Genomic DNA, 24776 nt, shown 5'->3' with positions numbered 1-24776 from the left:
CATGGTCCACACAGGGTTTCAAACCGGCGACCCTCAGGTTCCCAGCCAAGTCACCTATGAACTGAGCTACTGCCGCCCCTGGGGACCCCTTAGAAAGTGGCCCTGCCAGTTTTTTGGAGCGTTGTTTTGCCCCCATCCTGACAAGCTAGCACTTAATGGTTGGCTAGCTTCATATGCTACCATTATCTTCACTCTAGCTTTAAAACAGAGTCTGCTTCAGCCTCTCGAAGACTGTGATGTCAGATGAGATCACCCGCGGTTTGAAGTGTTAATATAGTATAGGGTACATTTCGGATGTCGTGTGCTTCACTTTAAATGGCCCTCACTCTGATTTAAACCACTCTTGATACTCATAAAAGTTAGTCTAACCTTTGATCTGTCATTCAACATGAATACAGAGCAACCGGTCGTCCCATTAGCATGAACAGCCATCACTCTCCTCCTCATACATGCATACATACACATACATCCCGTGAGTGTTGTTTCCTCCTCTGTGTGTAATGGCAGCGTCTGTTTGACAGCTCTGTGCTAACACAATTTTCCAGAAAACCAATTTGTTGGGTGTCAGCCAAGAATCCCCTTTTTTCTCATTATTTGTCACAAAGCGATTTGTTTGCGAGTTTAGGTCTCTCTCTCTCTCTCTCTCTCTCTCTCTCTCTCTCTGTTGATACAACACAGAATTTTCTTCCAGGGTAAACAAAAAAGGCCGAGTGAAGTAATTGGCTGCCAGTTTGCCATGTAAGGTTTAGCAGATTGCCTGTGTGATCGACCGCAGGCTCCTTCAAAGGCCTAAACATCACAGTTTAAAACATCAGCGCTGACACTCGCGTGCAGCAGTTATACGTTATAAGTCGCTCCCGTTGATTCTCCTTGGATAAAACGATTTCAGGGCATAGTAAACATCCTTACAACAGCGTGGGATTCGGGGAAACCTAGCACCGGGCGAGACTCTGCTCTGGGGACGGCATGATAAATAAAATTTGGTCTGATAAATAAATGTAGAGGCTGTGTATTTAAAGGCCTCTGGATGAGATTATTAGCAGCTCACACAGCGATTAAAGCGAACTTAAGAAGTCGCCAGCGGCCGTGTTTCCTCCGCCTAATTGAAACCATTCCTTATTTACTCATCTCGACTACGGGGATCAGAGAGCAAGCAAAGACGGTTTCATTTCCCACTTAATATCCACTGCCTCGTGGACCGTGCGCACACGCAATAGCATCCCTTCGGGGGAAAGGACAGAGTGTTCATGTCGCACTAAAATGAAAGGAGTAAAAAAACAAAAATCAGAGATCACAGAAGGATTAATTCCATTTCTAAAGGCAGCCGATGGCGGAGGAAACGGGAGAAGGGAGGGAGGAGGAGCGGAGAGGAGGAAAGACGACTGTGTTTCACGACGGCGGCCTATTTCTTTGTGTTAATTCCTCCACGCCTTTTAACTTCTAAAGCTCTTGCATTGTGGCGCAGTAGGACAGAGTATGATTGAGAAATTCGGAGTATTTTTAGCCAAAGCGCTCACTCGCCCCGAGGGGACAGCATATGATTCCCCCCCCCCCCCCTCTCTCCCTCCTCTCTCTCCCTCTTCCTCTCCTGCTTCTTTCGTGGTTTCACAATGAACCCCTGGATTTGCGCCCGGGAGGAAGAGTTAGCATCTGAACTGAATCAGCTCTCTTGCTCCATCACAGGATCTGCCTTCCTGATTGGCACTACAGCAGACTTGTTCCAGAAATCACTTATTTCCTGCTACTGCAGTCCTGATGATCTAGTGTAGCACTCTGAAAGCTTGTCACATCATTGTGTTATACAGCCCGCACAAAATGGTCGAACAATGTCACACATATGAGCTTTCGGTTGAATCAGTCTGCCAGAGGAAGCGTGCGCTTTGTGGAGGTATAAGCGGCTGAGAGCGACAGACTCGATGCAAAAAGGATTTAAATAATCTCATTCTGAAGGAGTTACAGTCGTAATCAGTTACAGATATTGAAGAGACGGATGTCAGATTAGATACGACCTGAAACAAAAACACAGCTCAAAGACATTTGGAGGAAAACTCCGGAAACAGCAACATAATTTGTCTTTATTCATGTACATTTGGAGTGAAGCACACATCGGAAGTAGCCTATTTATGGTCAGTAATAAATAATGTTGCGGGTACAAGAGGCCGAAATGTGTTTCCTCAGGAGGGGGTCTGGAGTCTCCCTTAGAGAGAGGGGGAGAAGTTCAGCATCCGTGAGGAACTCGGAGTAGAGCCGCTGCTCCTTTGCGTTGAAAGGAGCCAGTTGAGGTGGTTCAGGATCATCTGGTAAGGATGAACCCTGGGCGCCTCCCTAGGGAGGTGTTCCAGGCACGTCCAGCTGGGAGGAGGCCTCGGGGAAGACCCAGGACCAGGTGGAGAGATTAGATCTCCACACTGGCCTGGGAACGCCTCAGGATCCCCCAGTTAGAGCTGGTTAATGTGGCCCGGGAAAGGGAAGTTTGGGGTCCCCTGCTAAAGCTGCTGCCCCCGTGACCCGACCCCGGATAAGAGGATGAAGATGAGATGAGACGTGTGATAGCAGAGACGTTTCGATATAACTGGGTACTGCGTTATGCCAGTTGATACCTTAAAATGTATCATGTCAGCATGCCATCTCTGATACTTGCTTTGTCCTCACACTAACAAAGCATTTGACAAAACCGCATCTAAGCGTCATGTACAGTATCTAAATACACTGCACTCACCTGGAGTCAGTGAGAATGTTATTTCCTGACGTTGGTTTCCAGTACACTTGAGCCTGTAAGCCATGTGTGCATATAATTATGCTTCCAAGACAAATCTTGTATTTTGTCACATCCACAATCAAGTACATGTGCAATAAAACGCTTCGATGGTTCCTTAAATAATGTATGAAATGTAGCCGTGACTGTAAAGACATGCGGAACAATCACCGGTAGCAGAATGAAACATTAGCAGCACTTTATGCGCGGCGTGCAGTTCAATACATCACTCACTCATATCATATCAAGAACAACAGAGCCGCATGTTACCAACGCAGTGACGCAGGCGCTCGTTCGCACCGGCCGAACGAAGTAAATGATGCAGACGTTACACAGACACACATTAACAGGACTTCAACATCAAGCAAGCAGCAACACTCAGTATGTGTGGGAGCATGCTGTTTGGTGTCAGGAGTTTAAACGTGTGACTGACCTCTATTTGGCCCCCATGCCCTCGTGTTTGCACCACGGGAAAAATACCCCTGACTGTGTGCCAAGTGTGTCACAGCTCATACCTAAGTTTATTCATACAGTACAGTGACAGTCACTTTTCCAATGAGAGGCTCAGAGCTGGTGCTCTGACCGTGAAATTCAGGCTTTGGAGGACATTCAGAAAGCGATATCACACACATACAGTGCATTATATCCACAGTTTGAGTCATTTGTATCCAAACACACCTTGAAAGTAGCTTCTCATGCCGTGTCATACACAACACTGCTACTCTTGTTAAGTCTCGTTAGCGCTGTCTACCTGAAGTCGAACGCACAAAGAAGCGGCTGACACTGCCTCGGCCGCTTGCTCCACCCACACTGGCCCTCTCTCTGACCTCCCCTTGAACTTCTGTCCTTTGACTTTTCCCATGGATCTGAATGTGTCTCCCTGTATAGTCTCATTGACTCTAATTAGCCATAGCTGCGTTTCCCACGTCTTGTGACAGCTCGTTCAGACAACCAGACCTCCGCTCCCTCTCTCCTACCATCCTCTCCGTCTCTCTCTCTCTCTCTGGTCTCTTGTTTTGGCACCCTCCCACGCGCCCCAGCTGTTTGGCCTGCAGTAAATGTCGCCTTGTATAGCGCACTGCTGGGATCCCAGCCGTTATGCATTTGGGGCCAAGCACCATCTTGATTATGGTCTAACTTTCCCTCTCTTCCTCTCTGTTTTGACCTCTGGGTTGTTTCTTTCTCCATATCTCCTGTCCATCCTACTCTCCTTCCTGCTACCAGGCTCTCCGTTTTCCCATCTAATTGCTCCCATTCCTGAACCTGAACCGCTCTACCTTTTCTCGCACTCATTACCATACATCCTGATTGGCCGATGTTGTCTGACAGACGCTGCATGTGGCTTGTTGTAACACAGCTGGTTGCTCCCTGAAAACAGGCGGCTGTCTGCTGCACGTTTCCATCCCTCAGGGAGGTCTAGGGGGGCGCGTGGAGAAAATACCGCTGAGAAAGAGCTTTGCGCAGCGACTCCGTCCCCAAAATTTGTTTTTTAAACAGCTGGCCACTCACTGATTGCACCTCATTAATGTCAGGCGCCTGTATGCTGTTCTTGGACAGTTAAGATGAGCTGAGAGGGAATCAAAGGACGCGTCAGAATATAGAGAGCTGTCGTGATACAGAGCCCAAGCAATCAGCTCTGATTGGATTTTGAGCCACTGTTATTAACTCCCAGATTGAGGGGATGGAGTGAAAAGCGTGAGGCTAATTGCCAAAACAAACTGGGAACGACTCTAAAATCAGTGTTGGTATCTGAATTGCAAATCTTCACGTGTTGTTTTTTGTTTTTTTTCGTAAAGCAATTTTCTCTCTCCCCTCTTCATCTCTGTTGATCATTAGCGAAAGTGTGAAGTCACGTCTAGATGAACCCGAACCCTCCTAAAAAAATAGAAAAAAGACCTCACACATACATGAAACAGGCTAAGTGCTGTGAAAAAGGACCGTCACTTACATCATTTGCATATTGTGACAGAAATAGTCCAGAGACGAGGAAACTGAAGGGAACATTTTCCTTCAGTTGAAACTGCATGCACTGGATATTTCTTGCTGAGCCGCACGAAGGCTGGAAACAACTAAATCGGTGCTAAATCATTCTCGCGAACAACTCACAAGTCACTTTTAAGGCGCAACGGGGAAGAGAACATAATTTAAGGGCCTTCAATAGAGGCTATGGAGAGGGAAAAATGACTCACGCAGGCAAGAGAGTGGCTGGTATACGCTTTATATGTTGGATGCAATTAGGGAACCAGGGACAGGTGTGGGTCAGCGAGGCAATGAGGGTCGAGTGTGCAGGGAAGAGCAGAATCAGGAGATTGGAAATGGTGGGAAAGTATTAGGGCGTCTGTGGACAGGTTGGGGTGGGGAATGACCAGGACTGAAAGGTCTGTGAGAAGGCAGCGGGTGTAGAGAGGTTGTGAGGACAAAGGGGTGGAGACGCCTACAGGGCAGGAGACACCACAACAGTGTCCAGCTAAGTGCTCCCAGTCGAAAGGGAGTCGTACTGCTACTTAAAGCAAATGTGTTTGAGTGAAATCTTTGGAGACACAGCTGCGACTTTGTTAGAATAAACAGAAGAATGAGTGCATTATCACCATGAGGAGTGACCACCAGCGTGCCTGACAGACGGGGAACCGCACTTAGCAACAACGATTTGTCCAAATAAAAATAAAAAAACGCAAAATTTCACGTTTTTTTGTCCCTGTCTGTTGTCTCTCAGGTGGGACGTCCACACTGCGTCTCTCGTCAGTGCGGGAGCTGCCGGGCCAGCTGCAGGAGCTCTACCAGCAGGGCTTTGTTCTGGCATCCGTTCACCCATTCATCCACCCCTGTGGTCCGGAGTCCAACAGCCCGCAGCACCAGCTCTACCGGGCCATACTGATCCGACTCAACGACGGGTAAGAGTCACACGAGAGGAGGGCGCGACAGTTACACCACTGTTTAACATATAAAAAGTACAGACAGCAATACACAACGTGCACCAACAAACAAACAAATTTGTAATAATTGTTGCATTAGTGATATTTCAAGATTGCTGAGTCAGAACCAGAATCAGATGTGACAATGCTGCATGTGCGTTTACTGGCATGCAGCATCGGTTTTGGAGACAATGGCATTGTTTGTCTGTGGGGTGAAAACGTTGACTAAGCCGACAACATCACAAACAAATTTGAAATTGACCAAAGGACCTGGTGAAAAAGACCCAGGACCAGGTGGAGAGATTAGATCTCCACACTGGCCTGGGAACGCCTCAGGATCCCCCAGTTAGAGCTGGTTAATGTGGCCCGGGAAAGGGAAGTTTGGGGTCCCCTGCTAAAGCTGCTGCCCCCGAGACCTGACCCCGGATAAGAGGCTGAAGATGAGATGAGATGACTTGGTGAAAAAAAATCATTATTAAGCTGACGTGTTAATAGTTTCTCAATTACCGTATTTTTCGGAGTAAAAGTCTCACCGGCCAAAAATGCAAAATAAAGGACAAAAACAAATATAAGTCGCATTTTTGGGGAAATGTATTTGATAAAATCTAACACCAAGAAACGACATTTCATCTTAAAGGCAATTTAAACTAAAACTAGAACAGAGAACAACAGGCTGAGTAAGTGTTTACGTTATATGACGCATGAACAACGAGCTGAGAACGTGCCGGGTGTGATAACGTAACATGTTACGGTGAGAGTCATTCACAGAACTATAACATATAGAACATGCTCTACGTTTACCAAACACTCTGTCACTGATCACACAGAACTATAACATATAGAACATGCTCTACGTTTACCAAACACTCTGTCACTGATCACACAGAACTATAACATATAGAACACGCTCTACGTTTACCAAACACTCTGTCACTGCTAATCACACAGAGCTATAACATATAGAACATGCTCTACGTTTACCAAACACTCTGTCACTGATCACACAGAACTATAACATATAGAACATGCTCTACGTTTACCAAACACTCTGTCACTGATCACACAGAACTATAACATATAGAACATGCTCTACGTTTACCAAACACTCTGTCACTGATCACACAGAACTATAACATGTAGAACATGCTCTACGTTTACCAAACACTCTGTCAATGCTAATCACACAGAACTATAACATATAGAGCATGCTCTACGTTTACCAAACACTCTGTCACTAATCACACAGAACTATAACATATAGAACATGCTCTACGTTTACCAAACACTCTGTCACTGATCACACAGAACTATAACATATAGAACATGCTCTACGTTTACCAAACACTCTGTCACTAATCACACAGAACTATAACATATAGAACATGCTCTACGTTTACCAAACACTCTGTCACTGATCACACAGAACTATAACATGTAGAACATGCTCTACGTTTACCAAACACTCTGTCACTGCTAATCACACAGAACTATAACATATAGAACATGCTCTAATATAGAATAGATAAATAGAAACCAAATTTTCAGTTTTGTCAACCAAAAGCCAGCCTGGTATCCACTTTAAAAAAGCTAGTGTTGAGCCCTGGAGACTGATTTTGACTATTAAATACGGTAATTATCGGGAACACAGGTCAAAGGGTCAAACTATTAACCTTCCACCTGCCTAAACTCAAACATCCACCCACAGTTCTGCAGTTGATGAAGTCATTAAAGGTCTCCAGTGAAATAACGTATGCAAGAGTATTATTAGTTAAGTGTTTCCTTTACGTCGTCAGCTCAAGGAAGGTAAAGACTATGTACGGTGTAGTATATTTGTGTATCATGGTACTTAAGCCTAATTGTTTTGGGGGCTGGCCCTGAGGAAATCATCTTTCAGGGGCCTCAGACTTCTTAGCTACCCCCCTGAGAATAAGACCTTGTTATTACAAAATAATGCAGCCATTATAGTCACTTAAGAAAATATGTTGAGACTGCTAATGCACCTTAATTGGTGTCATTATGCAGGAAAAACACTCGATGGGAATCAGATTTACCTTCATCTTCATGTGTTGAATGGCACAAACACGGTATCCAGGCTGGTTGCTAAGGATTAAACATCTTTACAGCTACTGTTTTATGTTTGGGAAATGTTTTTTCATGGTAGTAATGTGGGATGAGATTAGAGAGTTTTCCGTAATAGCTACTTCATGTTCACGTACAACCCTTCAAGTGTTGCTGCAGCATCGACACCAGAGCATCATAACATCTGGTTGTGGCTCAGAAAGCTGTTGTGTGGGCAGCTTTTACTTGGACATGAGTCAGCAATAATCTCAGTCCTCTATCTCCAGCTCTTTCAACGCTCCGGCCAAAACCGGATGCATGGCCCAAAGTCACCGCCGCTACATCTGCCCTCCAGCCCTGTGCCTGAGCCCCTCTGTCCGGGGAAATACGGGGGTGAGCGCATGTTTCAGGTCAGGGCAGGGCGCCAGGGAGCGGCTCCAAGGGCGGGTGATGGGCAGCTGAGGGTGGAGGTGGATCTTTGAAAAACTGCTAGCTTAGCTTTTGGGAAGATTCAACCTCAGTTTTGAATAGGTCTGACAGCCCCAGGGGTCATGAGAGCTGATCCTCTTATTCAGGACCACGCACTTTAAAGTCAGTTCAAGTAAAAAAACATGACAATCAAAAAGACTGAATCTATTGTTTTTTATTTTTGCTCTCTGACAGCAGTGACATACAGGCAGGCGGCGGGTGAAGCCCCAGTGGCCGCTCTGTCTGCCTCCGAAGTCAAGCAGACGTCAAGTTTACCAAAACAATGTTCCCTGGCTGCAGGGCACGGAAGTGTGTGAGGGTTGTGTGTCTGCCGAGTGTGTGTGTGCGTGAGGGTGTCTTGGCCCTTTCTGAAGAGGTCAGAGAAGCGCCTGGACCTTCTTCTTTGTCGTGTTCTTTTATGAACGTCACATAATTTGTTTTTCTTTTTTCATATATAAGGCGCACCGCATTATAATGCGCATAGAACAGACGCTACAGTGGAGGCTGGGGTTACGTTCTGCATCCATTAGATGGAGCTGCGCTAAAGGGAACGTCAACAACACAGTCAGGGGAGGTCGTCTTGTTGCTTCCTCCACTTCGGCACCATTGATTGGTTCATGTTAAACTCTCTGGCTGCTGCTCTGTTCCCGTGTTCTACTGCGTGACTAATGGCCTTGAGTGTAAACTCTGCATCGTAAGCGTGTCTCTTAACAGGAGCCATTTTGGGCTCTTTACACAAACACACACATGGAAATGAAACGGCACGCTTCACACAGTCGTATATCTCAACATGCACCGCGCGTTACTTCTTCTACGGGGGAAAATAGAGTCGGCGGCTGCTCACCGTAGTTGGAGACCTGTTGTGGCTCAATATTGGTCCATATATAAGGAGCACCGGGTTATAAGGCGCACTGTCGGCTTTTGAGACATTTGAAGGTTTTTAGGTTCAACTTATAGTGCGGAAAATACCGTACTTACATAACATTGTACCACATTACACCACAGAACATTACTGCAATCTCTTTAACACAAACGTACCTGCGTATATAACAAAAGATAATGGTGGCGTTCAACCATCCGTCGTGGACAAAGACGGTGCATGTTATTTTTAGCTAGCGACACTGAAGGGAAATCACTAACAACAAAACACATAAAAACATCCAGTTGACTTGATAAAAACGTGACAAACTTAACGCAAAATAACTTATATTCATTCATTCATCTTCAACCTTTTGTCCCTGTCGGGGTCGCGGGGGGCTGGAGCCGATCCCAGCTGACATCGGGCGTGAGGCGGGGTCCACCCTGGACGGGACGCCAGTCTATCACAGGACACATAGAGACGAACAGAGACAGACAACCATTCACACCTACGGGTGATTTAGAGTCATCAATGAACCCAACACCTGCACGTCTTTGGACTGTGAGAGGAAACCGGAGAACCCGGAGAAAACCCACGCAGACACGGGGACAACATGCAAACTCCACACAGAAGGGCCCCAGCCAGGATTCAAACCAGGAACCTTCTCGCTGTGAGGCGACAGTGTAGCCCAAAACAACTCATATCCTACCAAATACAGTCAGCTTAGCGTTTAAGTACTTGAGAAATGAGTAAACATTGTTTTTTCGTCCACAGACATTCTCAGACACGTTACCTCAATGTTATCCTCCGTTTCTTTGAGGATTACCCATAATCCTTTGCTAACACGGCAGGTTTTAGAACTGTAGATGGCAGTGTTCTCCCTTTAACGGGATTTATTTACCATGAACCTTTTTAACCATGTTACACAGACACCGTAGTGTGTAGCTTTACGTGAGCGCGCGGCGTCGGTCATTATAAATCTCTCTGCTCCACCGTAGATCCCTCACTGCCTAAAACATTTTTTTCTGAACGCTGAAAAAACATTTCAATCATTTCTTCACTGCTGAGCACAAACACAACACGGCTGCGACTAATCCACATTGACATTTCAGTCATTTAGTTAACGCTGTCACCCGCAGCGACGGCACAATGACTGCCGAAAAAACCAATACCTGATATCACGAGCGACCGAGAGTAAGGAGTGTAATAATCAGAGCCGCTGTGCCCCGGCAGTTCTGCTGAAACCACAGACGGATCATGAAAGGAAAACTAAAAAATAGACTTACTGTGCGAGGCTTTTGTTCTTGTTGTTGTTGTTTTCAGACAAATTAATGAATAGAGGATCTGGGATACGATTCAGAAGGGAGTAGGGAGGACGACCGAGGGGGAATTTGGTGCAAAGATGAATTTAAGATAAAATAAGATGAAACTTTTTTAAGTGGATTCTCATGGGAGAGCTACGTTGTTACAGAAAATGTAAAGATTCAACATACAAGAGGAACACAACCAACGTAAACAACAAACAAAGACGTAACAGAAAGATAGAAGCAGTAAAACAAAAACACAATCAAACAGTAATGAATTAGAAGGGAAGCAGTTAATTGGTTTGTGCAAATGTACGCCGATGATAAAGTCGTTTCTTAAACGCGGTCCAGAAATTGTGTCCTGAGGAAAAACTGTTTCCAAGCGAGTGCCAACCGTCTGACGGGCCTCTCTCCGCTCCCTCCTCCCCGCTGGTGTTTGTTCCAGATATCAGGATGTGTTTTCCTCCCTTCAGACCAAACCAGGCGCTGTTTTTTTGCTCTTGTCGTACAGCGCGAGAAACAACCTCCGCAGCGTGAGATAAAGCAGCACAGCGAACACGACAATTTAATTTGGGTTTGTCAAACCTCTCTTTTATCATTGTTTAGTGTAATATTTGCCAGATACATGTGGTGCGAGGTGCTACCACGTGCCTAGCTTACTGTCAATCACCAGTCGGCTGCAGGAAGGAACCGAAGTCTCTGAAAGGGAAATACGAATCTTTAAAGACTTGTTGCAGTAAAAGCTTACTCCTGGTTAATCCAGGGTTTATATCTGACGTCTCTTTGTTCATCAGGTTCCAATTAACGAGTCATGTTTCCATTACATCACGTCCTCTTACCTAAACAACAGAGAACATCTCTTGTCTTTCTACCACAATAACCTTACGTATGTGGCATTTTATTACAAAGGTGTTTCCACATTTTCTGCTCTGTAGCTGCTATGGTTACGGTCTGGTTCAGTTTATGCAACTAAAATGACTTTGTTAAGGTCAGGGACAGATTGTGATAATGGTTTAAAGACACCAGTGTTAATTATTGGAAAGAGATGGGATCCAAAGTCAAACACTCACACCCGAACTGCACAAAAACTTCTTAGGGGCGACTGTGGCTCAGTGGAAGACTGGGTCGTCCTCCATTCGAGAGATCGGTGGTTAGATCCCCACCTCCCCTGGTCCACATGTCGAAGTGTCCTTGGGCAAGACACTGAACCCTGAATTGCTCCCCGTGCTGTGCATGGGTGTGTGAATGTGGTGTGAATGGTTAGATTAGATGGTCTGTAGATGTCCACTGCCATCAGTGTGAATGTCTGTGTGAACGGGTGAATGTGACAAACACTGTGAAAGCGCCTTGAGTAGTCAGAAGTCTAGAAAGGCGAGTCCATTTACCAGTCCATTAATAAATCCAAAACTGAAACAGGAGTATGCACTCACATCCAAACCAAAATGAGCAAATCATGGAGTAAAGAAATAAACAGCTTGAAAACTGCAGTGCTCCCAATTTCCCCCCTTACTTATTGCATCCTAGGTGGTGACGTTTTGAGCATGACAGGCAAATGTTGACAGTGCATGACACCATCATACATATACACATGATAGAGTCACATAATGTGATCATTAGACGTTGAATGTTAACATAAGCAAACACTCAGTAGGGTGTCCCAGAACCAGCGTCAGGTCTGTTGACCGTCTTCAACTATGGGACATAAATCCAAAATTGACCCAGGATCCAAAAGTGAAAGGATTTAAACTGCTAACCGTTTAATCAGCTCAGCATTAGTGAAGCATGCAACACAGTTTCAAGCTCAGGGATTTGATGTTTCGCACAGAAACACTCCTTGGAAGTCGTAGTTGGCCTCTCTTATGTTTTTAGGAATACTCAGCTCACACCTTTGACTTGTCTAAATCAAAGAAGCCGATATTTTCTAACTCGGTTTTTCATCTTTGACTCTGATGATTCAATCAGGATTCAATTCAAGTCACACCATTCAAAGCCCTGCACTTAGCAGTCCCTGTCCATTGTCTATGCAGAAAATAAACATGACACAACAACATGACTTTTGTAACCCTGAAAGGCTGAAATGACTCCCATTACGTTGTATCTACATTTGTAAACGCCCATAAAGACAGGGAACTTTATGGCACCTCATTGTGGGGTGAAAACATGGCAGCCAGCCACGTTTTCAGAAGGTCATGTAGTTGAAATGCATGGCACCTTATCTGCCCTCCTTTCCTACACATCGTGGGCATTAGTAATCACCTCCCATGCTGTTGTGTAGAACACCTCAGGTTCACTTTCGGCATGTCCAGACATTTGCACAAACAGTCCAGCGGCTCTTCACTGCTGCAAAACTGGACGACAGAAATATTGATTCTGTATGAAAAGGCTACAGCTGAGTGGACTGCATCTCTCGTTTTTTGAAAGATATGTTTGCTTCGCTCTGGAGAAAAAGACACCATGAGGGGGGAAGAGAGGACGAAAAGAAATCACAGCTGGAGTGTGAAGCAGAAGAGAAGAGAGGAAGACAGAACGAGGCTGAATGGGATAAAAAAAAGGGGGGGGGTAGAAATATTGAGTGAAAAGGGCAGAGGAGTCTACCGTCCTTTGATGGCCCCGGACGAAAGCGGGCCCGGGCTTTATCTCCAGTGTCCGTCACCGTGGAGACTGCTCACATCAGCACCAGCCCAGGGGAGTCCAAATCTCCACCATGGGAAAATGAAGGAAAAGAAATAAAAGCAACCAAAAAAAAAAGCAGAGCATCTCTTATCTGGTTCCCTTTCGCTGTCAGCCTCGGAAATCAAAAGAAGGAGAAGACAGGGAGGGGGTTGGAGGATTGAAAGCATGACGGCGAGCAGCCATTCATCCTTCGCTCTAGAACGAACAGCTTTTTATGACTGCACGGAAAACAAAGCAAAAGTCAAGGTGCAGGAGCTGACTGGTGCAGGCTTCTTTATTTAGCATGCGCAGAACGTCTGTGGACACAATCACTGTCAAGTCTCTACAGTATTAGCCCCGGTGTGAAAGGCTCAGCCAACAAGGTACTTTACATGGATGAGGTGACGCTGCGGGAATCCAGTGCACAGTCAGGAAGCACACAGAGGCTGTGCACATACAGCACGCTGTCATCTGTAAATGCTAAGACACTGTCACCTGAGTGACATCTACGGTTAAGTGGGTTATAACTTCAGAAACCTCAAAAGGCAATTTGTCACCGGCAGCGGCCACCCCCTCCGTTACAACCTGCTCCGCGGGGAAAAAAGTCGGGGGTAAACCTGCAATGCAGACAGAATGGATTGGACCGTTTTAAAATTTAATATGTCAACTGTCAAATTTCCCAGTGTTCAGTTTGATTGCGATGGAATAGGGTTACAGTTCAGCAGGCAATGTCTGATAGGATGTATTCATCATTATTGGGTAATTGCAAGGAGCTCCCGCATGCTCAGGCAGAGGAAGAGAGGGACTGAAAGAGAGAGATGGGTTCAGAGGGAGATGGAGAAAGAGGAAAAAATAAAGAGGTACGTACTAAAAACCATTAGAGGGGATTTGCTCTGGTGAAATTACCCACAAAAGTGTGAAAATGGGACATTAGAAGAGGTATTATTAAAGCTCCACAGCAACAGAGTGCTAAACAGGGCGGTGGAGCTCTGACATGGCTCCCTGCTCCCGATGCTTCAGGAGCTACAGGAGCAAATTCACATTTTCACTCTTGTCACAGACGACAAAGTGAAAACTTCAGCCTTGACTTTTTTTTGTCTGTCACATGAGAAAAGCTTTGATTGTACGCTGCGTGTGCCATTCAACTCCTTTAAAGCAATAACTTAAAACGCTTTGCTGAACGCATACTTTGCTACTCTCTCGCGAGGATCGCTTTATAACCTGATTTGGCTTCTAGTCTCGGCTGCATGTATCCCGTAAAACACAGTCATGTGCACAAGAAGTGATGCAGTTATGATTTTAGTAGCGGTAATAGTTTGTATTAAAATAAAGTTAAAGAAGGAACAGGTATCCAGGTCTCACACTGCTAACCATTTAAATGACTACAAGTGAACATTTACCTTTAAAAGCTGCGTTTTAGCTGCACTAGCAATGTGGATCGATGGATCATTCATTCATTCATCGTTAACCGCTTGTCCCTGTCGGGGTCGCGGGGGGGCTGGAGCCGATCCCAGCTGACATCGGGTGTGAGGTGGGGTCCACCCTGGACAGGACGCCAGTCTATCACAGGACACATAGACACGAACAGAGACAGACAACCATTCACACCTACGGGTGATTTTAGAGTCTTCAATCAATTGGTTTGTCCTTCACTCTGATCATATAAATACAAATATCTGTATTTTGTACGAACGTTCTTGTTCTTTCGTCAATAGCGTTTTTAAAAAAGAAAGAAAAAATGTATCCACTCAATAGCAGCCTTGACAACTTCACTTTAAGTGACAGAGTGGATCAAGCGAGCGAGTGCCGCGTGACAGATGTGGTCACAGCAGTTTCACGCAACGTCACTATAGCGATCAGCTGAGAGTCCCGCATACACTGAGGTGATGCTGTCAAGAAAAGGACATGGTAGCTACCAAAAGTAGGTCGAGTCGAGTTGAGGCCATACCATGGAGTGGGAACGCCATTAGTTTCGTTCATTGTTCTGGGATTATTTTGCTTTTAAGACTCAAATCCAAATCCGAATCAGAAAACCTTTTAATGTCCCGCAGACGGGTAAATTATTTTGTCACAGCAGCGACAGAATATTACAAAATAAGATAAAAAATAGCAAAAATAAGCAATAAAGTTCAATTTAAAAAGGGAAGAAATAGAAATAGACATATGTACGTGTTCACATGATAAAGTGCAGCTGTTCTTGTTTTGTTTGTTTTGTATTAATATAGTATTGAGTAGATAAATATGAGTAAATATGACCAAACAGAAGTGACAGGCGTATTGCACAGTGCAGGGTACAGGATGAGGTCAATAGTTTATTGGGAGCGGTGCTGATTGTAAAGTCTGACAGCAGCAGGAAGGAAGGAGCTGCGGTACCTCTCCTTCCAAATGAATGAAGTCCTTGTTTTTGTGGCTTAAGTCGGACTCAAGTCGTACTCTCAGCACCATCTTTGGAAGTTGGTAGGAGCACAGTGGTACTAAATATGGCTGAGCAGACAAATAAAAGAGCAAAAACTCAATTAACACCAAAGAAATGAACCCTTAATGCCACAAATGGTCCTAATGGATCATTAAAGAGGGTGAAATCTGACTGAGTGTGCAGGTTTGTTCTGAGAAGGTTTCAATTTCAGACCAAACCAAACCTGTTGTAGACATTTTTCAGTTTGACTTCCACTGAAAAACAATAATACGTCACCACAATTCCTTTCCATACACCAGTGAACACTGTATAATTGGAAACCGCACATTTACAGACCATGTAGCCACTACACTGCTAAAACAAATCCCAGGGCGAGCCATTAACAGGTAATTTGCAATCAGTTACCATGTGAACGTTCGGCTCTAGTGGGAGTGATTTGTCCGACGCAAGCTGTTCTATGGCGACACAAAGCATGTGACCCCTCCGTGGGGCAGACCGGGGAAGGGGGAGGAAGGGATTTAGCAGGTGCATTCACCCAGGAGGGAGCTCCAGGTAGGTGGGCGAGAAGGCAGGCAGGCATTTGACACCCGTCTAACCGCACGAGACCTCAGAGCTTGACAGCCGGTGCCGCACGCTGCATGAAAAATCGGCATTTCACACAGAGAAGATGGACTGCAGGTGATGCAGCTGCTATTTTTAACACGAGGCCTCCCTCCAGGACTGAGTGCGCCGTTTGAATTGTTGTTCTCACACATCTCTTCTCTCCCTCGCTGACGCTCCGCCTGCAGAAGTCCGCCTCCATTCAGAGTTTTATTCATGAGCGAGATGTTCATCGTTAAAAAGGAGGCGACACCTTCGCTGCGCAAAACATTTCAGGTGGACTGAAGCAGTTTTATGTTATTGATGGATTCTCATTTTTTATTCTTCTCCTAAATGAATTTAGGGCGACACGGTGCTGTGGTGGTTTGCACTATCGCCTCACAGCGAGAGGGTTCCTGGTTCGAATCCCGGCTGGGGCCCTTCTGTGTGGAGTTTGCATGTTCTCCCCGTGTCTGCGTGGGTTTTCTCCGGGTTCTCCGGTTTCCTCCCACAGTCCAAAGACGCGCAGGTGTTCGGTTCATTGATGACTCTAAAACAGGGCTGCCCAACCTGGCTCCTGAAAGGCCACTGTCCTGCATGTTTTAGGTTTCTCTCTGCTCCAACACACCTGAATCTAATGATGTGCTCGTTATCAAGCAGCTGAAGCTCGTCACAGGTTTGAAAATCTTTAGACTCAAGTGTGTAAGAGCAGGGAGAAACCTAAAACATGCAGGACAGTGGCCCTCCAGGAGCAGGATTGGGCACCATCGCTCTAAAATCGCCCGTAGGTGTGAATGGTTGTCTGTCTCTGTTCGTCTCTATGTGCCCTGTGATAGACTGGCGTCCTATCCAGGGTGGACCCCGCCTCACGACAGGGACAAGAGGTTGAAGATGAATAATAAATGAATTTATATCACTATGAAAAAATGGGCTTCTCATTTAGCTTGAAGCTGCCTCTCAGCTCGCAGCACACAGGGGCCAGTGTTGGCAAAACATGTTGTATGTAAGGTCAAGTGCAAGTAGAGTCATTGAGAACGTAAGAGAGGGAAAACTTAAATACACTGTCTGTATCTCTGTCTCCGATTTGTTACTGGGAGATGTGCCTGGAGCACCAAGCTGCTCTGTTGTGATCTTTGATGGTGGGGGTTATATATCCACCTTATTTCTGACAGCGCCACCAGGCTTCTGCCATCACGCCTTTGATTGCTGTGACTCTGCGAATAAAACGCGAGGCGGCTCTCAGCCTGTCGTGATGAATGTTTAATAGATTGTGTGAAGTTTGTACTTAACGAGTCAGACGGCCCAGTTTCTGCTCCACCGTGTGCTGCAAAAGCGATATCCAGTACGCGGAGCGATGTGTGTCAGTGACAGAAGGAGTGTGGTGGCTACGCTTTGGGTTTTCTTGGTCACGCTGTAAGGTCTAAAATAAAGACTTAGGCTAGGGCTGAAAGTGATCATTCATGTTGGATAAATAGAAGAGCGCTTTTACACCAACAAGCCTACTTTACAACACTCGGAGAAAATATACAGAAGCTAATCTTGCCCCCGGGTTCCCTGTGTATATACGATATATATATCGCCAAAACACCTGGATCTCCCCCTGGTGGTCGGCTGCAGTATAGGTCATAAAACCCGCCCCCTCCATGTTGGTGGATGGGAAATGGGCCAAACCAAAAAAGATGTACACATCAGAAAGATATTTCCCAAAGATAATTTCTGTCATGACCGAAAGAACGAGGTCGCGGGTACAAGCGGCCGAAATGTGTTTCCTCAGGAGGGTGTCTGGAGTCTCCCTTAGAGAGAGGGGGAGAAGTTCAGCATCCGTGAGGAACTCGGAGTAGAGCCGCTGCTCCTTTGTGTTGAAAGGAGCCAGTTGAGGTGGTTCAGGATCATCTGGTAAGGATGAACCCTGGGCGCCTCCCTAGGGAGGTGTTCCAGGCACGTCCAGCTGGGAGGAGGCCTCGGGGAAGACCCAGGACCAGGTGGAGAGATTAGATCTCCACACTGGCCTGGGAACGCCTCAGGATCCCCCAGTTAGAGCTGGTTAATGTGGCCCGGGAAAGGGAAGTTTGGGGTCCCCTGCTAAAGCTGCTGCCCCCACGACCCGACCCCGGATAAGCGGATGAAGATGAGATGAGTTTCTGTCATTTTATTTAGTTCTTCTCACGCTGATAAATATTAGAAGTGTATAGGTTTTAATTAGTTATTTGATGCTATACAAACAGGGTGAAAGGTCATTGACAGCTGTGATTGACTCGTAATCGTTGGGTGTACGCCAAGTATGGGGCTTCACTTTTGTCCACTGGGCGAAAGTAGAAACGGGTCATCCATCTTTATATACGGTGTGTGGTTGATACATTAAATAGCTCTATCTGTACCAACGGGGGGCATGACAGAAGAAATCATCGTGATAAAGCATTCGGAACAGACACGCACACAGTGACATGTATGTGCACTCAACGGGAGTCTTTGCATGAACTGGGAAGCTGTAAGCACAGCCTGTAACACACACACACACACACACACACGCCAGCATGCATGCAGCTTTTACCCTCCCACACATCAGGTGTCCGTGTAAAGCCAGAGGTCTCGCAGAGCACGCACACAGCCCTCACACACAAACACGCACACCTACTGTACATGTACAAAGACTGTGTAACCCACTGAGGAAAAGGGCGTGTCAACAGGATGAGAAGCAGGGAGGTGGAAGCTGGGGCATTAGTCTCCTCAGGGCAGGCTCTGGGATTTCCTCCAGAGGACAGAATAGGAAAATACAACACCGTATAAATAGATTCTCCTCGCTCTAAATACAGATATGGCCTCTGTGGGGAGGGCTGATCTGCATTGAATTTCCTGCTTTCTGTGCTCCTCTTATGTTTCCTTTCATCCATGCAGATCTTTGTCTCACTTAGGTGTTTTATTGTATTTCTCTCTCACCTCCCACAGTTCAACAATAACATTAGCAAAGCTTCTTGATGTAGCGTAATTTGTTGAAAGAGGGTTATTTCTGTATTATAGATTTAAGGGTCTGGAAACAGAACCCTGTTTTTGGATGTTTTATGTTTTAACTGTAGGTTGTTTGTGAATGCATGCGTACCCGTGTGTGTCTTGAGCATGTGTCCAGCTGTCTGGCTGACTGAAAGGCTGAAACTCATTGTCCTCTCTCCCCAACCGTGGTGCCTGCAGGGTGGAAAGGAGCCAGTCCGTCTGCCCGCCATACAAGCTACAGCTGGAAGAGTGTCTGACTGCCGAGCAGGTGCCCACACCAGAGCTCATCCAGGGCTACGTCAAGAAGGTAGGGCTGCTTTATAAATGCCAAACTGAAGGGTTTTGTCAGTTCGTGTCCAGCTGGAAGGGAGGACGGAAGGAAGGAGCAAGAGATAGGAGGGATAAAACTGCAGTCGCTTTTATTCCAAGTGGTTGGCTGGATGCTAGGGACGGGCACGGGTAGTTAAATCCAAGATCGAGGGACCACCCAACTCCCTGCAGGGAAAATGATGCACGGCAATACAGCCTACCCATCGGCTACTGCTTAGTCTCAATCAAAACAGTCACAGTTCCCCTTTCAGGATTTATTTTTTTCACGGCATTGTTTCTTTACAAAAACGTGATTATAATTATATTGCGTTCACATTCTGTTAATCATCAGTCCCACTGTTGGGAACAGGCGCTCCTCTGGCACACAGGTGGCAGGTACCAGCAGGTGCTGCTTTGACACAACGCTCAGTTTTCTGTCCCGGTACCTGTTGGACTTCCCCCACTCGAGTGGGTTTTTCTGAGCACCAATGAATGGCTCACTAAATCAAGCTTCTAGCTCATGACGTCCACATTTCGACTTACTCCCGACCAAAGAGTTTGTCCTGTGCCTCTGGACACCGTCAGTGCCTCTGGACACCGTCAGTGCTTACGTCGTCTTTGCTTACGACATCAGCGCTTACGACGTCAGTGCTGACGATGTCTGTGCTGACGATGTCTGTGCTGACGACGTCAGCGCTTACGACATCAGCGCTTACGACGTCAGTGCTGACGACGTCTGCGCTTACGACGTCTGCGCTTACGACGTCTGCGCTTACGACGTCAGTGCTTACAACGTCAGTTCTCAGGACGTCAGTGCTCACGACGTCTGCGCTTACGACGTCTGCGCTTACGACGTCAGCGCTTACGTCGTCAGCGCTTACGACGTCAGTGCTGACGACGTCTGCGCTTACGACGTCTGCGCTTACGACGTCTGCGCTTACGACGTCAGCGCTTACGACGTCAGCGCTTACGACGTCAGCGCTTACGACGTCAGTGCTCACGATGGCTTTCCTCCACCATAACATCTCGGCGTTGCTCAGTAACCCCATCATGTAGTTCACACAACTCCTCTTGCTTGGTGAAGCGAAGAGTAGGTCCCAAAAAGGGAAAAAGCGAAGGTGTTTGAGTCTTGGTTCAGGTGCAAAAGCAAGAGGTGCTGCGTGCGCACACAAAAAAATACCTGAGTGCGGTTGTTTACCAAACGAGTTCGTTTGAAATAAAGATTAAGGGAGGAATCGTTCACGAACGCCAACATAATCATAGAAAAACGTGTGAATAAATGTCCCAATTTCCAGGTGAGACAGACTAGATTCAGTCTGCTACCAACACTCTAATTACTTTGCTCACCCTGTCTGAAGGTTCACACAGTATTCATACATTTACAGCTGTATTTAAGGGAATCAAACACCGAGCTAAACCTGCTTGCAAGCACACGGCTGTCAGGCTGAAGGCTTTTAACTGCAGCCTGTCACAGAACGCTGGGAGGCAGTTGCATGATGTTGGAGGAGTGACAATAAAAAAATGATTATTTTTTAAACATAATTGCTGCTTCAAAGGATAACAAAGGAAACACGGGGGTGGTGGTGACGTGTGTGCATTTCAGGAGTTGTCAGGTATGAATTAGTGGTCACTTCAAAAACTTTGTTCCTCTAATAGGAGTAATTGTCGACAGCCTTCTGCTATTACAAGAAATGTGCTTATGGGAGATTATTATAAAGTTCGACAGTTCCAGCTTGAGTCAAAGTGACACTCCAAAAGGATCTCCGTCCACATAAACATTTTTTTGCTCTGTAGCAGAACATTAACAACAGTAACACGCCTGAAAACGCATATCAGGTGACCATTTGTGCACACTGGGCATGCGTGACGTAAACAGGATCAAGTTGTCCAGCGTTATTCTGCAGTTTAAAATCCTATATGTATAAATTGAAAATGCAGAGAATACAACTGTGAAGGTGAAAAGTTAGCGTGGATCTTTATTTGATTGGACCAATGACACGAGTAATGCTGTAAAAGCGGTGGAAGACGCGGGTATTTTGAGTCCTTACAAAGCAAATCCGGGGACACAGCAGTACCTAAGGGCACACTCACACTGTCCATCTGTACTGTGCCCCGTGCTTTAGGGTACTTATCCCCCCTCCCTCTCCCCCCACGCCTCAGGCCCGTTTGTACTCACACTACCTGGGCCTCGGAGAATGCTTCTTGCTGCCTATACGTCATCACGCCGTAACACGTCACACGCATTGATGACATCATCGTGATGCGTCGCTTTGTTTACAAATCTTCCCGTAGACCTCGGAGTTTTTGTGCGTCTTGTCGACTGTTTTTAAATATTTCATCGCCCAAATCTGCAGTAAACACTCCACCTCCGCATCACACCAACCTGAACCTTTCACCGCCATTGTTTTAAATGTCCGCGCATGGTCCCTCCTTCTTTTTTCTATGTCCCAACAGGCGCACATAAATGACGTCAGAACCGCCGTAGGCCTCGTGCTCGTACACGTGCTCACGCTCGTGCTCGTACATGTGCAAACGCGCTTTACAAAAGCCCACCTCTCCCAAACGGTCTGTCGCCGGCAAGCGTACCGCTCCTAGACGCGGTACGGTTGCACTCACACTGGTCAAACGAACTAGACTTTAGCCGTGAAACGTGTTTGGGCACGGTACGGATGGACAGTGTGAGTGCGCCCTTACTCGCTGGAGTAAGCCATGGTAAAGGGAAATAACCCACACAAGAAGGATGATCAAATGCAGGACTGACTGACATGGGTGTCTGATAAACCCAACACCCTAAAGTGTTCAAACTGTCTCTATTTAGGGGCTCAGAAACGCCGGAGTAGTGCTGATGCGGGGCGTAAACGTACAAAAAGGTATGCGTTTTTAAACGGAAACACAGTAATGAAGAAGTAGCCTTGCTCAGGACCCACTGGCCAAACTGAGACAAACACTGGTCTCCCGGGTGAAAGTCCCGTGTGTGTTCGATCCATCCAAACCCAAATCTTCCTCCTTACATCGAGTTACAGTCTTTTAATATTCCCTAACACTGTCGCTCTATATACTACTACGTCAGTCGTGCTGCATGGATGGATCATTCCGCATACCACCAGAATAGATGATGACGACCTACTGAACCAACTGCAGTAGTGGTTAGGGTCAACTATACCGCCTATCTATGGTAGATAAGTCGGCTCATTCAAACGGGGTAAAAGTGACCAACAGAGTTGTCTAAAATCTTGCCATGCAGCAGTTTATCATAACTCAAATTCAGGCAGAATGTAATAAACTAAAAGCAGAGTTTCCTTAATGCTTCGAGCCAAAGATCTTCACATTTCCGCGTTTTCCGTAAAAGAGATGAAAGCAGCAAACAGGATCACGTTCACCTGTCTGATCGTGAACCGGCTCTGCAGCGTATGTTACTGTGACTGTATGAACGCACCGCTGTGGAAAGCCTGTTTCAAGTGCCACTTCAGATGATGTATACGAACACACCCGCCTCTCTGGTGAGCTGCGTCCTCTCGACTCAACCGACCCCCTGCTTCATCTGTATATCACCGAGCGTTACGTCGGCCTTTGAAGCCTTGCTCCTGAACCTTTCCTGTACATGTTGCCCTTCGATTAGTCATGCAACTGCAGTCCTATAGGACCTCATTACTGTTGGATATCATTTTAATCTACGGAGCTGCTACAGGCGGAGGAAGAGGAGGAGGAGGAGGAGGAGGAGGCCATGCTAGAAATCTATTAAAAAGGAAGTGGACATGGATGAGTGGAGTGAGCGCAGAAGTCCATTCCCTTCAGCCTCTCTGTTTCCTCCTTTTTGTTTCCTCTTCATATCCTTTTTGTCCGCTCATTTTCCTCCCTCTCTTCCTCACCGTCTCAATCTCCGTCGTTATCCTCCTGCCTCTCTGTCCGTCATCTCCGTGCCCTGCTCAATCTCCCTCTCCGGGGTTTTTCATCTTGACCTTCAGACACCTCCTCCCGGTGCCACTTTAATAACTTTCAGGGGAAATAGGAAATGTGGTCTCGAGTCAAAATTGAAATGGGTTTTTCACTGCAGGCTGTTGATATTCCGGTGGCAGAATAAGGGGAAGCTTCTTCCTGGATATTTTTCATCCAGTTTGTTCTCGGCATCATTTCGGTTAATGAAGAGAAACGACGCAACGCAAACTTTCCTTTTTGACCTTGAAATCTCATTTAGAGGTGGTTCCGTCTCGGGCAGTTCAGCGTCTGTTCATTTAGATTCAAACCTTCAGAAGAAGGCTTTCGTTTTACTTTGCCCTCCGTTTATTCTGTACTAACACCAACGTGAACCTTTCGCCGCCATTGTTTTAAATGTCCGCACATGGTCCCTCCTTCTTTTTTGGAGAATGCTTCTTGCTGCCTATACGTCATCACGCCGTAACACGTCACACGCATTGATGACGTCATGGCGATGCGTGGCTTTGCTTACAAATCTTTCCGTAGACCTCTGAGTTTTTGTGCGTCTTGTCGACTGTTTTTGAATCTTTTCATCGACCAAATCTGCAGTAAACACTCCACCTCCGCATCACACCAACGTGAACCTTTCACCACCATTGTTTTAAATGTCCGTGCATGGTCCCTCCTTCTTTTTTCTACGTCCCAACAGGCGCACAGGAAATGACGTCAGAACCACCGTAGGCCTTGTGCTCATGCTCATACACGTGCGCATGCTCATGCTCGTACACGTGCGCACGCTCGTGCTCGTACATGTGCAAACGTGCTTTACAAAAGCCCACCTCTCCCAAACGGTCCGTGACCGGCAAGCGTGCCGCTCCTAGACGGATGAATGCTTTCTTTTTACATTGCCCTCCGTTTATTCTGTATTAATACCAGTGATACTTTGAATGAGTCGGAGCAGCAGCTGTTAAAGTGCAACATTATTTTGCTAACACCAGATATTTAAATATAAAAGTCAGAGAATTATTAAGTGGCCGCGAGCTGTGGATTCCTAACTTCTAAGTAAAAGGCAGCAGATAACGTTATCTCGGAGCCTGACCATCCAAAGCCTCCCTAACCCCGGGCAGCTGCGTCCGTCTCACTTAGACTCGCCCTGGGTCGTGAGTCCCAGCTGTCTGTAACGGAGAGACGCATGACAGCGTGGAGCGCTCACTCTGGACATTTCTGTCCCCAGAAACAGTAATCCAGTCTACCCAAAGATCTTCCGGTTTTAGCTTCAAGGTTATCTAAACTGTGTTATTCCTCACTGTCCGACTATAATATACTATATGTTCATGTTTCATCTTGTTCAACCGTTTCATTAAAAGTTAATGATGTTTATTCTGAGTAGATTCAGACTGATGAACAAATACAGTTGCCTATCACAGACGTGTCAGTGTCGGTGTGTATGTTTTGAAGTACGCTGGTGTTAAAATACATTTTTACAGAACATATAAATGCAGAAAACGATGCCTGGCATGATTTAGAAATGTACTGAACACACAGTACTGATCCTTATTCA

At 46.2% G+C, this 24776-nt stretch overlaps 1 protein-coding gene across 2 annotated transcripts in view; it reads left to right on the top strand.

Annotated features, from left to right (window-relative positions):
- Positions 1 to 24776, top strand: part of rftn1b (raftlin, lipid raft linker 1b) — a 129806-nt gene that overhangs the window by 51649 nt on the left and 53381 nt on the right. For both annotated transcript variants that reach the window (XM_083918605.1, XM_083918604.1), the window contains exons 3-4: positions 5469 to 5646; positions 19190 to 19298. In XM_083918605.1, coding sequence (XP_083774731.1) covers positions 5469 to 5646; positions 19190 to 19298 — 287 coding nt within the window. The remainder of the gene's footprint in view (positions 1 to 5468; positions 5647 to 19189; positions 19299 to 24776) is intronic.

The sequence above is a fragment of the Echiichthys vipera genome, assembly GCF_963691815.1.
Source record: "Echiichthys vipera genome assembly, chromosome: 8".
Taxonomy (NCBI): Eukaryota; Metazoa; Chordata; class Actinopteri; order Perciformes; family Trachinidae; genus Echiichthys; species Echiichthys vipera.
Note: the sequence above shows the minus strand (reverse complement) of the source record. Positions and strands in the feature narration are given on the sequence as shown.